Source organism: Crocodylus porosus, unplaced genomic scaffold (genome assembly GCF_001723895.1).
Source record: "Crocodylus porosus isolate Cpor-Errol unplaced genomic scaffold, CroPor_comp1, whole genome shotgun sequence".
Taxonomy (NCBI): Eukaryota; Metazoa; Chordata; order Crocodylia; family Crocodylidae; genus Crocodylus; species Crocodylus porosus.
Genome location: NW_017728948.1, coordinates 19887864 through 19903444, shown reverse-complemented (window position 1 = coordinate 19903444; position 15581 = coordinate 19887864). Strand labels below are relative to the sequence as shown.

General features: G+C 42.6%; 1 protein-coding gene across 3 annotated transcripts in view; it reads right to left on the bottom strand.

Annotated features, from left to right (window-relative positions):
* The window catches only part of AFAP1 (actin filament associated protein 1), a 142384-nt gene that overhangs the window by 57135 nt on the left and 69668 nt on the right, over positions 1–15581 (bottom strand). For all 3 annotated transcript variants that reach the window (XM_019552881.1, XM_019552880.1, XM_019552882.1), the window contains exons 5-6: positions 13427–13638; positions 10016–10195 (exon numbers count right to left, since the gene is read on the bottom strand). In XM_019552881.1, coding sequence (XP_019408426.1) covers positions 10016–10195; positions 13427–13638 — 392 coding nt within the window. The remainder of the gene's footprint in view (positions 1–10015; positions 10196–13426; positions 13639–15581) is intronic.

Below are 15581 nucleotides of genomic sequence, written 5' to 3'. Positions count from 1 at the left end.
TGGACATAAGGAAGAATTTTTTTTACTGTCCAAGCTGACTTCCTGCCCTTTGGGCAGGGGGCTGGACTCGATGATCTCCCGAGGTCCCTTCCAGCCCTGATGTCTATGAAATCTATGAAACTCGGCCAGGATAACTGGGATAATACTCTTTGAAGATTCCACCAATTACAATACCCCTAGGTGGTCAGGGTCTCGGGGTTGTGTATGCTCACAAGAAACCTCCGGCCACAATGTTCTTTACCTCCAACACCGGCAGACAGGTTCTGAACCTATTACTCAGAGGGAAAAGTGTTCCCCTTTCAATCACCAAGTGTAATTGCTAGAGCAGGGGCAAATTCAGCCCATAGCTCAGATTAGGCCTGCAGCAGACTCCATTTCTCAGCAGCCCCCGCCCGCATTGCTGGCACTGGTTTCCATGGAGACCCCAGGAGTGGCGGGGCCATGGTTTCCATGGAGACCAGCCCCAGCAGTTCCAGCAGGGCATGCAGCTAGACAGGGAGCTGGGATCTTGCGGTGGTGACAGTGTGGTCTGGAACCAGAGCAGAACTGCAATCTGCTGCCTGCAAGTCCTGGGCAGGGGTGTGCAGGCAGCAGATCACGGCTCTGCCCCAGCTCTGGGCCACACTGTCACCACCACAAGTTCCCAGCCCAGGCCCCAGAGCAGCTCCCCACCCAGCCGTGTGCCGTGCCAGCGCTGCTGGGACTGGTCTCCCTGGCCCCGCACCATCACAGCCCCACCACTGCTACAGTCTCCATGGAAACTGGCTGCAGCAATGTGGGCAGGGGCTGCTGGGAAATGGAGTCCAGCCACCAACCAGATCCCTCATTTTGCCTACCCCGATCTAGAAGCACCTAAACACTTTGTACCTTTGATATTTCCCATTCAATTACTGAAGTCAGCCAAGTCTACTTAGTTTACAAAAACGTACAGGATCAGAGACAGCAGTGACACTGCTGTACATATGAACTTAAGTAAACCATAACCAAAACATTAATAAAAGTATATATATTTGGAAATGAACTTGTAATACATGAGTGGCACACTGAAGTCAGAGATACTATTCTGTCTAAACGGTATTCCTCACTCCACTCCCTCTTCCTATATTGGCTATGTTTCTGGACACTCTCAAGTTAATTAAATGAGATGCGACTTTATTTAGGTCAAGCGAGTATTAAGTGTATAGCTCATTTTTCATGCATCCGCATTTGAAAGTGTTACCCACAGAGCCCACTCACCTATATGAATAAAGCCACTCAAACAAGTATCCTGTTCTAATATCAGTTATAAGTATTTTTATTTCTTTGTGCACAATTTCTTAGGGATATTGAGAAAGAATTGTCTAATTACTTCAAGCACTCACATATGTTGGGAAAAATATTCAGAGCCTGGATTCTCAGTTGACCAAATACACAGTACACAACTGCATGTATCCAAATGCCCATGAAGACAACCTCATGTTTGGGTAACAAATGGTAACTCTACACATCTTTTCCTGTGCATTTTTGTGGGTACAATTTCAGGCCTGAGCTTGGAAAATTCAGACCATTCAGTGGTGTATGGTGGGTTACTGCTGTGATCTCTGCAGCAGCCTGGGATCTGTGCTGGTTACGTTTGACGCTCTTATTCTGACAGACTTTCTGGTGACTTCAGCTATTCTTTTCACCAACTGTTTCTTAGCTGGTAAACCTGAAACTGCCTGTGTGGTTTACTGTCTAGACTTCAATTTACCCTGGATTTATCAGCTGTTTGCTGGTGTCATCTGCAAAATGATTCCAAAATATTCGGATACATGTTAGGTTTATATGTTCCAGCATCAATTAATTCTGCTACAATAATTATTATTTCACAGCTGGCTATTTAAATATAAATCATCACAATGAAACTAATCCCTTTTAAGACAAAAATATTTTGGACCCTAGAAAAAGCCCATGCCTGCTCTCTTGCCTAAATAAGCCCTTGACTGTTTCAGGTTCAAGACTAAACTTGACCCTTAAAAATGGATTTCTGCACAAGAACCTACTGGGCTTTGTTTCCAAGCTGGCTGAAGAGCAGGGGTAGGCAAAATACAGCCCACGGACAAGATCCAGCCTGCCAACTCACTGGATCTGGCCTGCTGGTGGGTGCCTGCCAATTGACTGCATCTGGCCCAGAAGCGCTCTGCATGGGGCTGCATCCCACCTGGGGCAGCCTGTGCCACGCTCCCTCTCACATCCTCTGACAATCCCAGCCTTGGCCAGAGTGCACAGCTTTCCAGGAGGGCTGCTCCTGGGGTGCCTGCAGCTGCCTGGGCACTGCACAGCTCCCCTAGCCTCTAGTGGCTCCTCTTCCTCCTGCACTGCTCTAGTGTGCTGCTCCATGCAGCAGCAACCGTTGGGACATGTGCCAGGCACCACATGCCCAGCCAGTTGCGGGGAAAGCTGCCGTCAGGCAGCTCCAACTCCCAGCTGCCTTCCACCCCTTGGCCACCCACAGGTGCCTGCACATTGCAGATGAAAGGCGGCCAGAAGCTGAAGCCCTGCACGCTGGGGCAGGAGCCACCTGGCTGCAGCTCCCCTTGCCTGGCTGAGTGTGTCGTGCCCGGCACACGACCCCACGACTTCCCTGCATTACCTACTGCCCAGAGCGGTGCAGCAGTGGCAGGATAAGGCAGAGGAGGAGCCACTGGAATCAGGGAGAAGCAAGAAGTACCTGGGCAGCTGTAGCCACTCTGGAAGCAGCCCCGCTGGGATGCAGTGCGAGCTGGCTGGGGTCAGGGCTGGGGGTTCACGATGCAGGCTGCCTCAGGTGGAAGTGGATGGGGCTTGCCTCCATGCTGAGTGCCACAGGGGCAGCTGTGGGCCGGATGGGGATGGGCTCCACACCGCACAGGAAAACTCTGGAGCATGTGCCCCCTTCCCCCATCTGGCTCCCAGGTCCTAGCACACAGGCAGCTTCCCTCACGCACATATCCCCTACACCCATCTTCCACACATTATACAAGAGTGAGACTTGATTTTGAGCTGCTATCCAATCACCTCTATATACACTACTTAAAAAACTAACCAAAATCAGGACACACATTATTTTTTGAAATAAAATTAAAGTATGTTTGAAATAAAATTAAAATAAAAATATAATAGAAGTTTGACTGCTAGTATATGATTTGTTTTTTGTCTATAATTTGTTAAAGTTACACCTTCTGAAAGATTGTGTGTGTGAAGCCTACAACACCAAAACTTGTTAAGTGGCCTGGTAGCCAAAATAATTGCCCACCCCTGACTTGGAGGCATTATGTACTCCACTTATAGGCATATCAGTGCATAACATAGATATCCACTTTTATATATATACACTATATATATATTGCTTAACTGCATAGCATGTTGCCAATTCCAATTTGTTGCCTATTACTTAGGTAACAATCTTCATATCAGGTTATCCTCATATCAGACAAATGCATAACCTGCTAACATGCACAGTATCTTTCAGCCTGGCAGTCACCTTTATAATGTCCCAGAACATCACCAGCCAGAAAGAAATGCCCACAGAAAGAATGAAGGAGAAGCAACTGTTAAAGTGCTGCTATTAGAAGCCTTTTAAATGAGAGGCACCAGTTAGCTTAACAGCTGTTATCTCGTCTCATTTTTAAGGCTTCTACTAGCAGTCCCCAAATTGACTAGTATAAGGGAAGTTGGTCTGTTCTGAGGCTGATAATGCCACAGCAGTGACAACCCTGAATATTTACTGAGCACCGCGTACTTTAATTTCCCATAGATGAAAACTCTAAATAGGGGCCTAGCCTTTTTATTCAGTCTTGAGGCTCTGTCCTTAAATGGAGTAACATTGCATATATTTTTGAGGAAGACAGTATTCTTGTTTCATGGGTAGAAATGAAAGTTTTCATGTAGGAAAATAACTTAATCCAGCCAGTTCTGAGAAAACACCAAAAAAAATTGGGGGACTGAGTATGTTGGATTTAGCCACTGTTGTGTTTCAAAAGGTGAGCTGAAGCTGTTCCCTTATGTATATATAGTGCCAAATCCAACCCATGTGACATCATGGTGCAGAACTATCAAAAACTCTCTTGTACCACTTGACTGTGAGGCTGGTAACATTTACGTTATGCCTATGTGAAGGATTGAGGACTGTTGGACGTCTGCATAACACTAATGTGGCTGCAGAGATTCCCCAGCAGCAGCCTCTAACTTCACTTACTCTATCAAATATAGAAATCATGGGTTGAAGACAGAGATAAGGAGTGTCCCCTGACTAACAGGGACTGATGGACCATCCATTTTCTTGGTGAATGTAACAGTGAAACTTTTATCTATTTCAGTGGCAAACAAACGAAGTGGAACTTGAATAGTTGTGTTGGGGCAGTAACTCAGCCAGGCAGACTTACTAGAGGAGCCCTTCAGCGCTTCCCCTCTACTGAAGCGCTTCCCCTCTGACCCGAAGTCATTTTTCCCTTACACAAGAAAGCGATCTGATTTCCAATATAGTAATTCCCTGAACATATATCTTTACCTGCCTCAGGAGCTCACAACATATTATTGGGTGAATGGACAAAAGGAAAATTAATTTCAAAATAGCACAACTTGAAATCTGATGCACTTCAGAAATTGCAACACAACTACTTTCTACTGAAAAGTAATTCTTGTATTTGATTAAAACTGAGCTGTTGCAAGCACAACATAAACCACTACAGGTTTGTCCTTGAGCAGGCAATTTGTACTATGTAGAATGGAGTATGTTCTAGCAAAGACGTCAAGCTGGAAGTACAGTAGCTTTGGCATGTATTTGAAATATTTTTATTAATGGAGAGCAGTGTAGTGTGAAGGAATTCTATAAAGTACTGTCAGTCTGTCCCTAAATGTTTTACAGAGTGCATTGCTCAACTATTCACTCTAGCATGGATATGATTTTGCCAAGAGGCAATTTTGCAAACCATTTTTTTTGTAGAAGGAATGTGCCTAAGATATGGAAAAATAGCTCTCCTCTGTCTGTGTGCAAAGAATGTTTGCTGTATAAACAAATACATAAAAGAATAAATTAAAAAGGTTAGGAAAGAAATTCTGATATGTGCCAATGAATTCAGCACTGCAAAATCCAATGCAGAAAATAATGGTGCATTTAGTATGATCTAATTACAATGAAATCCCTTTGGAAAGAATATGGCCCATTAAGGCCATTTCATTCCAAACAGTATTTTTGATAGCTAAATAAATTACCAGACATTTATACTATGCTAAACTTGAAAAATATTAATTAATGTTATGAAAAAAAATCTATAAAACTGTAGCTGTAGTTTCCATATAATAAAATCCAGTAAAATATCCAGTGATACGTAAAGCAAAACAGAGGCATATATTCAATCATGGCAGTATATGAATCTGCAGTTTGCTTCTTTACTTGGTAAGCTGGCCTACAGCAATGCCTCCTAAACTGTACTTCTCTTCTTCCCAATCTATAGAAAAACTACCCAGCATCAGGAAATTCCTATTTTTAATTAATTTGTGCTAAAAATATACAATTTATTTTTAACAAGTAAATATGGTTAGATCAGGGCAAAGCACAAAGGACTTGGGGATGGATTCTCAAACACTCAGGCTAATTTAAAGGTTTTTAAAAAGCCACTAAAACTTCAGTGATTGCTTCCCATACCACTTCCTTGACCTCCACACTGGAGATCAGCAAAATCCAATATACATACCAGTAATCTTGTCAAAATCTGAAATTACACCACTAGCACTAGAAATGTACAGGTTTTCAGACACTGAATAGAAAAGCATGAAGGATGACAAAAATCCTATTTCTCAGATGTCTATATTTCCAGCACAGGCTATCACAGACAACAGGTTGCTAGAACACACTTCGGAAATTTTATTTGGCGTCAACTCACTGAAGCAAGAAACCTACTAGCAAGAGTGAAAAGCACCCGTATACTGCAATTATCAAATCCATGCCAACTACAACAGTTGTGCCAAAGTTTACTGTGTACAATATATATTGTAATGATATATATTGGTATTGAAATATAAATTGGTAATATATTGCCAATCATCTAGTTATTTAATCATTTAAAAAATGCAATTTGATCCTATGGCCCTTGATTTTTTACTAGTTCTTTATCTTTTGCTTTCCCTCATTTCCTTTGCTGCCAACATCTACAGAAAACTCCTGTCCTACAGCATCCATTTTCCTTCTTCCCCTTCTATTTAACCCCTCATCACAGAATTTCTTCTTTTCATCTCCGCATGGGATTTTCTAATTCCTCTCTTAGGTTTTGTTTTCCTTTTCTCCTTCCACTTCTTTCCCCACAGATCTCTGATAGCATTTTTTTCTTTCATCTTCCCTCTTACTCTGTTTTTCTTGGAGATACCTATACTCCACTAGAGGGTTTCTAAATACTATGTAGCTCAGTGACTCCTGCATTTGGCAAGGTTGGTGCATCATACCCACCGCTCACATTGCAAGGGGCTGCTCATCAAGCCCACCTGGTTGATCCAAGCACCTGAGTTACACATCTGCCTCTAATCCCTGTCTAATGCAACTGCCCTAGTTCTGCTGGCTGCAGAAATTGCCACTCATCCCTTATAAACACACCTGCAGCCTCAGGCTGCAGGCACACTCTGACACAGCTTTAGCCTGTTCTGGTGAGCCTTCATTCACAGCTCTCCCTGGTTCTCTGAACTCGGCTTTGGCGTTCTTGACCTTGATCTTGGATCTCAGCTTTGTCTCTGCTATCTCTAGTCTGCCTGGCTCCTGACCTTGGCTCATGTCTTGAACTGTCTTTTGGACCTGCTCTCTCGGCTCCCCTGGAACATGGTTTTGTACTCTCTGATCTGCTGACCCAGGCCCTGACCTGAGTCTGGTAACCTGCCCCTCTGTCCTGCTGGCCTAGTGGTCTCTCAGGGCCTCTCCACAGATTTAGCCACTTATGTCCCAGCCGACCCTCAAGCTGCCAGGAGCTGCAGTTGGCCCTTCTGGCCGCTATGACACATGCCAAGTAGAATGGCAAGGTGTGTTCTCTCTCACTACTCTCCGCGCTGGGCTCCAGACACAAGCAGCATAGGCCAAGGCCAGAGGAAGAGTAGCAGAAGCAGCAAAAGCAGCAGTGGCTGCAGCACAAATTGAGGGGTTCAATTAGCTCCGTGCTGTAGAACCGGGTTGGTTCGACTCCTCTCCTTGCCACCCCCACAAAGCACCGTGCTCTGTACCACTGACTTCATTGCACAGGGTTCCCCCCAGTGGTGCAAGGCTCTGGCATGTTAACCCTGCGAGATGGAGCCAGCAGCCCAGCCATGTGCAGCCCTGGGGCTCACCGGGACCATGCACTGCCAGGGGGATCTGCCTGCCATAGGCTGTAAGCAACCAAAGGCCCGCTGCCAGCTGCTGTTGTGGCAGGAGCATGTTTGTTTGGGGGGGGGGTCCCACACATACATTCCACCATATGTATCCATACACCCCCACAAAACGCATACCCACCCACCCAACCACATCTACCTTGTCCCACCACAAACCCCACGCAAAGTCCCCCACCGCTCCCACAACATACAGGAGAAAGACTTCATTTTAAAGGTATTGTGCAATCATCTCTATATATCAACTACACAAACACAGATAAATCAGGACAAATATTTTTTGAAATAAAATTAAAATATGTTATTATGGATATTTGATTTTTAGTATAGATTTTTTTTTTTTCTGGTTCCAACATGGCAAACAACCTTCCCAAAAGGCGTGCTTTGGGGGCCAAGGGGAGGGACTTTTGGTGGCAAAGCTCAGGGGTGGGACTTCCAGTCCCAAGATGGTGACCAGGGGGCAGGCACCTGTCAAGGGGCAGCATTACCTTGCAGCCCTCGAGAGCTCACCGAAACTTCTTAAGTGGCCCAAAATAATTGCCCACCCCTGAAATATATGAAGCCACACTCAGATGAAAGATGGATTCCCAAAGTATGTTTTCTTCACTCGTTAATACTGTACAAAGCATATACGGTTGACATTCAGAATAAACCCTCTTATATTATATAGTGTTGAAATGATGCTGTTGCTGTGATGGTCCAGGAAAGACAAGGATTCTTGTGGGTGATACCTTCTATTGAACCAGATACTAATAGTACGAAATTAGCAGAAAAAGTGAAGATTCTGAAAACCTAATAATAAATATACAATAGTGCTGGATAGTCTTGCTGACAAAAGCAATTCTTTTTTCAATGAGAATTCTCTTAGAATGTGACTGTTCATGTACAGGTTTGCAATACGCCAATAAGCCTTATCTGATTCCTCTATGATTTGTTGCTCCATTTCAATTTATTGAACATTGACAGGTGCAAGTCTCCAACTGAAAAAAAAAATTCCTATTTCTTTTCAATTAAATTTATCTAAAGAGATTGTATGTAATACTTTATAAAAACAATAAAATGTATCAACTTAATACTGACTAACTGTTACCAATTATTTGCTGGAATGTGCAAGTATATACAATGCAATTCTGCTCACTTTCTTTTATTCATTTTTTTAAGTCAGTAGCAACCTTAATTCAGAGTTTTAAATTACAGAAAGTGCTTTTTTCTTCTCAATATTCAGTAATGCATGTCAGGAAATTTTGTTTGGTTCAGAAACTTTACTGAAATAAGGCTGATGCGCTTGCCACCAAGTCAAAAATTCCTTTTTCCTATTAGATCTCTGCTTTTCAAAAGATGACAGTTCAGGTATTAACTAGGGGTGCACCATTTTTGTGGCTGATACCGAAGGCAATTTTTAAGAAGGCACATCAGCCGATACCAATCCGGTTTCCAATACCCAGCCTGCCAGCATGGTGAGCTGCCTCCAGCTGGTAAGTTTGGGGAGGGAAGGGTTGTGGGGGGGCAGATCAAGGCCCCCGCGGTGAAGGAGGAGTGAGGCTGGGGCAAGCACTGCCAGGGCGGAGCAGGGCAGGTGTGGCACAGAGCCACAGCTCGTCCAGGGGAGGCTGCCACTGCACTTGGCGGAGAGCCACTCAGCTGGTGGCTTGTTTAGCGCTTGTCTGCTTGTCCGGTGGCTCCTGCTGTGGCTACCGCCATTCATCTCAGAGGGCATGTGCCCCCAGCTCTGTGTGGAGTGGGGCAGGCTGGGGCCACGCTAAGCTCAACCAGGCAGGCCAGGGCTGTGCCAGGAAGAGGCTATGGCAAATTTCTGGCTGCAGCCCCTCCCCTTCTCTCCCCCACCCCCCATGGCCGCAACCTACCTCTCACAGATCCAAAGCCTCAGGCCCTCCCCTCCACCCACGCCCTCCCGGATGAGCGGCAGGAGCTACCAATCATCAAGTGAGTGACGGAAGAAGCTCCAAACCAGAGGCTCCTAGGCAAGTGGCACGCAACAGTGGGAGCTGCCCCCCCCCACCCAAGACAAGCCGCAGCTCCGCGTCATACCCACCCTGCCCCGGCTGAGCAGCACTTGCCCCAGCCCTGCTCCTCCCTTACTGTGGGGGCCTTGATCCTGCCCCCCCCAGCGCCTTCCCTCCCCTCTCCCCTTCCACCATACTAGATTTACAAGCTGGAGGCAGCTCTCCATGCTGCCGGGCTGTGCTCCTCACTGCCTGTGCTGCACTGTGTTTGTGTGCATGCACAGGCCATTTATGGACCAAATTATCGGCCTGATATGGCTGACTTCCAAATTTTCTCTATATCGGTGCCGATCAAATATCAGACCCATGTATCGGTGCACCTCTAGTATTAACTTGATTCCTAGAATTTGGGTTAAGCAGCATTACAGCATCATAGTAACTATAGCTTTGTAGAGGCAAAAAGGGTCAATCATCACAATTTAGCACCATAATAAGAGTCATCAACAAATTTTATTAGGAAAAATTGTATTGTATGTGATAAAGACTAAGTGTCAGTGTCAATGGCAAGGAAGAACCCATACTCTGCATAGATGAGGCCCTAACTACTTAGAAGCAAAATCACATTTTCAAAAATTAATAACAGACAAGCAATACTTTATTCCTGGAAGAGTTGGTAAGAATGCAACTAATCAGAAATCACACTGTACCTTTAACCACTGCTCTGCCTGCTCTTTGCTTTGTACTGCTAGAACCAGTGCATCTGTTCCCTGATGACTGATTTTCAGCTCATGCTTCTTCTTTTTGCTGTCTTTGGGAATATATGTGATGCTGCAGTCATTCAACAGCAGTTCCATCTGAGGTTGCTGATCCTTCGAACTTTTATAACACTAAATAAAAATAAAGTAGTATTAGGTGAAAGTTTAATTTGCTTCACACACAAAGAAAATCCTTACTACCAGGCAACATTTTTTTTTGCTTGTCCCATTAACAAATACTGGAAAGCTAATCAAAGTTATCTTTGTTTTTTTCCCCATCTTTCTTGAAGTGAAATTACTGCCCGATTGATACTAGTGGACATATTTAATAACAGAAAACTACTGCATGGTGAACGGCAAAGTGACCTTATTTCTATCACTATGACCGAAGCCTGAACTAGATCAGACTCCCAGAGCACAGTTCAGCCTCCATGTCCGCTTACTCTTTAACTGCCCTGCTAACATTGATAGAACTATGAAATGCAAATTTTTCAACTCTTCATCAGTGAACAAATCTATAATGCCCTTCTGATGCTGGATCACTGAAGACCTGGCTCAGACTTGAACCAAAGGCCTAATGAGGGAAGGCTTTTAGATAGTCTGACTAATACCATGGACAGCCAGTCTCCCTGTTGAACATGCATCCTTCTGACTTCACTTCTGTTGGTGTGGTTCAGTTCGATTCAGCTTTAATACACAAAGTATCAGACCAATAACATAAATCAATGCAAAAGAATGTTATTTGAATGTCTAGTTACTCCAACTCCATATGCAAAATGGGCTTCTGTACATTCCGATGAGCTGATGGAAATGCCAGATTTATATATGCTGTAACATGTATGAAGGAAAATAAGCTCACATGCATTTTTGTACATAGACCTAAAGTACCCTATTATAAAACTTTTTCTCGTACCCATTTCATGAGCTAAATATAGGAACACAGGAACTGTTGATAGGTTATTCCAAAGACTACAGCTAAAGCAGACCAAGTATATTCCCTCTAAACCAGGGGTGGGCAAAATGTGGCCCGCGGGCCAGATGTGGCCTGCCAGCCCATTCTATCTGGCCTGTGGAGCCCCTACAAAATTTAGAAAATTAATATTTATCTGCCCTTGGCTGCCTGTCATATGGCCCTTGATAGCTTGCCAAAACTCAGTGTGCAGCCCTCTGCCCAAAATAATTGCCCACCCTTGCTCTAAACAAATCTTCGTAGTATCGCTGAATGATGAATAAAATTTGTTACATTGAAAAAATATCTTTATGACATGAGAGTCTGAAAAAATAGCATCTTTTCCTACTTTATAAAACATTTTGTGGTAAGTATTTAGATACATTTCTAGTTTGTATTTTTAGAAGTTCATATGGAAATCTAATAAAAGCACAACATTTGCATACTAAATGATGCCATATGAGGCTGTGCAGAAAGCAATTATCTGACAGTATATTTCTACTGAATGTCCGATTCAGCTGTAAAATAATTTTGGCTTCATCCAAATCCTGCATTTATAATACAGGCAATTACTAATCCCTAAACACACATATAAAACTGTATTGGTTTCTGTGTAAATCACAGGTTAGTTAACTGTTGGAAAAAAATTAGAACACTAATCTCATAAATTGCTCATTCAACTCTTATTATAGTTTATATTTTCGTAATCCTCATTACGGTAGAAAAAAGAAAGCCCTGGGGAAAAAAAATAACTTCAGCCAGTACATGTGGTTAAAAAGGCAAAAAAGAGTACTGGCAGGCTTTTTAAACAAACAAAGTTAATTCTAAATGATCTATAACATACTTAAACAAAAAAAACCAAAGCAAAACAACTCTCACCCTTCTCTTTCTCAATTTTAAATTAGTAATTTTCATTGCAAGACCCTGATTCTGATCTTGCATTTTGGTCTAAATCTAGATTACTGTCAGTGAATCTAATGAAGTTAAAAACACATGTCACTCCAAACACAGTCAAAAGGTTCTTTTTGATCATGGAAGGTAAATGCAGTGTCAAAATAAAATTCCCCAAATGTAAATTGAACTGGCCATATAATAATAGAATTCCACATCATTGTTGGCAATGCCTTAATCTCAAGATCTATTTCCTTTGACCTGTCCCTCCTCATGCAGTCAAAATAACATAGCTGGAAGGCTAAAAGACCTGGGCTATAGTGGGTCAATGGGCAAAATAAGCTCCTTGTGGCAAGTGTCTTGCAAGCTGTCATACCAATTTAAAGTTGAGATGCTGCCACCAAAAATTCATCTCTAGTTACAGTTGTGTTGGCACTGCACAGGGGGACAGGCAATTTCTAAGATTCCTAAATGATTTAGCAATTTAGAACCCTTACAAGGTTTATAATGTTATATAAAAGAAAGACAGCCTATATAATTAAATTCTTTTTTCTGTAAATAACAAGTCTTGGACTGTGAATTTACTAACACTGGATCCTCCACTGTTGCCTGCAACGTAAGAGGAATACAGCAGAGTACCAAAGAAAGAATGTATGAAGACATTTAAATGACTTGTATCTTTCCTTTCTATGTTGCAGCTGTGTATCATGTGAATATTGCATCTGTAATTACAGCAGAACAGATGGTGAGGGTTGTGTTTAAAGCATATACATTACTATAACATATGCTGCCAAGTCATAGCATATCTAACAATCTAACAATGACTTGTTTTCTCTTAAGGGTCTGATCCAAGAGCTCTTATATAGGCAAAAAGCCCAGAGAGTCCAATGAGGTTTTCTGCCTCCACAGGGAATTCAGGCTTGGGCTCTCAGGGTTTCATGAATTCTCTCATCTGAAATGTATTAGAAGGAAACAGGCTGCAGACTAGCTTCCCTGCATTCAGGAATTCTCTTGGGTGTAGATTTCAGTGACAAAGTTCCATATTTGAAGCACCACAAAAAAGCCATATATTCATAAATTCAGAGTCCTCATTCTTAAGCAATCCATGAGTGGGTCCTTTGATAATAGTACTGACACTGACTTCCACTGTCTAACTAAATAAGATACATAGATAGCACAAGCTTTCATGAACTCAAGTTTATTTCATTAGATGCTACGAAAGGACAGCGTAGAGCAGTGTATAAAGTGGAGTGATTTCATTTCATTCGCTTCTCTCTGATGTTCTTTCCCAGCATCAGATGAAGTGAACTCAAGATCATGATATCTTGTGCTGGCTATATATATCTTATTCAGCTAATCTATTGCATATCTACCCTGCCTTCTGCTTGACTTCAGACTATCATGGCTACCTACCTCTCTCTGATTGCTATTTACAATTTATATATGGTTCATAAACAGTTTTAATATATCCCTAAAAAATCATAAATAGTAAAGCAAGTATTGCCCAGTTAAATAATAATTACCAGTAGTTTGTTTTCTTTGATAACACACAGTAATTTGGTCCATTGTCCAAAACGCTTCTTTCTTAGGAGGAAGGCACAGATTTTAGCATCCTTCACTAGGTCCATAGAGGCCTCCTCAGAAGGCCATTGATGTCTCATTTTTTTCCCCTTCCCATCCTCCTCCTCTTCATCATATGATTCATAAGAGCTGCTCATGGCATCCGAGTCATAATCTTTAAAGGGAAGTATAAAAGCACTCAGTTAAAAATGTCACAAATGAAGCATAACTTTGAACTGAATACACATCACTAAATGTGGGATGCATTCCCTACAGCACTTGTCCTTGTTTTTAAGCCCTGGGAAAATATGCAAGTGGTACAGAGTATGTTACCTATAAAGTTGGGTTTTAACCTTGGCAAATGACCATATAAAATGGCATATTACTGATGTCATTTTTTGTAAAATGGCTAAGCTTCTGAAAAGAATAACTGAACAATCACAGTATTTTCTATTTACACAGTATTTTCAGTAATTTTTACTAATAAAGGCAAACCAAAGACAGAAAACCATTTCAGTTACTAATATCAACACACTGAGTTTAAGTACAATATAATATGATAGAAAAATTAAAATTACATCATAATGAGACATAAGTATAGCACCATAATTGTATCCCTGGAATTTTAATTAGACAAATTACTTTAGGATAAATACTTAGCAATTAGATGGTGTTTATGGTCTCTGAAGTATTTGAAATGTTCAATCTTTCATTTATTGCAGATGTTCTAAAGAGGAAGAAATTTTAAATTTGCCCCACTCCTTATTTCCTTAAAGTACTTAGATTCTTGATGACAATACAGGCACAAAAATACCTTTCAGTATTAAGGCTGGAGTAGGTAGATAGCAAAGCACAGCATATAACATATCTTAAGCACAGACAGCAAGAGAATTTCACATATGGCTATCATAATCATCTGAAATTAAACAGCAGTGATACAATTAACACTCAAGCAGGCATTATTACTGCACTACTACCTACTAATATAAATGCTGAAAGCATTCTGGAAAAATATCTCCATGTTCTTTAGTCCCCGGCAGACGTTTCACTTAAGACATGATCAGCTAGTTAATCACATCGTCAGAAGTAACCCAGCCACACATTAATGAAATAAATGGCATAATGAAACAAGGAATAAGTCAGGGATCAACAACTTTTTGGGGCAGAGTCCAAAAATACCCACAACCTTCATTTGTAAGATGTTGGTTGTGCCAGTGGCAGACAGTGAGGAAACCATGAGGGGCTCAATCCTTGTTGTGGCAGCACAGCCCCAGCCCCTTCCCCAAGGTGTGAGTGCCACGCAAAATGCTTCCACGTGCCATGCTCTGGCTTGCGTGCCAGGGGTTGCCTACCCCTGGAATAACCAATAAAATTACCATATTTATTCAAATGCAAGACGAGGTCTCTGTTCCCTGCAACTCATAATGGACAGAGACAAATTCAAGGCAAGCCTCTAAGAATTAGATTGTATACCTGGAAAATTAGAACTAATTTACAAAGTTTCTATATATAGTATCTAAATATTGGGGAGCCACCTTATAGTCCGGGTCATCTGTTCATGTAAATATGGTATTAAACAAAATGTGTGTGTAGCAACTGTGTGGCTGGTCTCAATCATGCCTTAAATTGAACATATGGCCAGGTAGCAGCTGATCAGCACTCCAAGCCTCAGGAAGGCAGGGGAGTTCTTGACCCCCATGTTCTTCTGAAGCTCAGAGCACCTATCAGCTGACTGCTGCTCCCAGCCTTGGAAGACCACTGGAGTGGAGGACTGCAAAGGCTGGGAGTGGCTGCTAATTAGGCTCCCAGCTTCAGGGGTGCATCAATCAAGGGCTTTGTTGCATCCCCGAAGCTGAGTGCAAAAGTAAGCTGATTCATGATGGCAGCATAGGAGTGTGCTGGAGTCCTTCAAGGCACTATGGGAACCAGCCATAAAGTTAACCTCCACCCACATGCCAGGAAGAGCCAGGACTGCACTAGATGACTAGCGGTGTCAGCTTTGGGAGCAGAGGGAAGCTGCAGCAAAGGTCGGAGTGGCTACAGTGTTGCTGGTGCCTGCTCCCAGCTCCACCCCTGCTAAGAAGAGCCCTTTGCAGCGCCAGCTTGAGCCCACAGCTG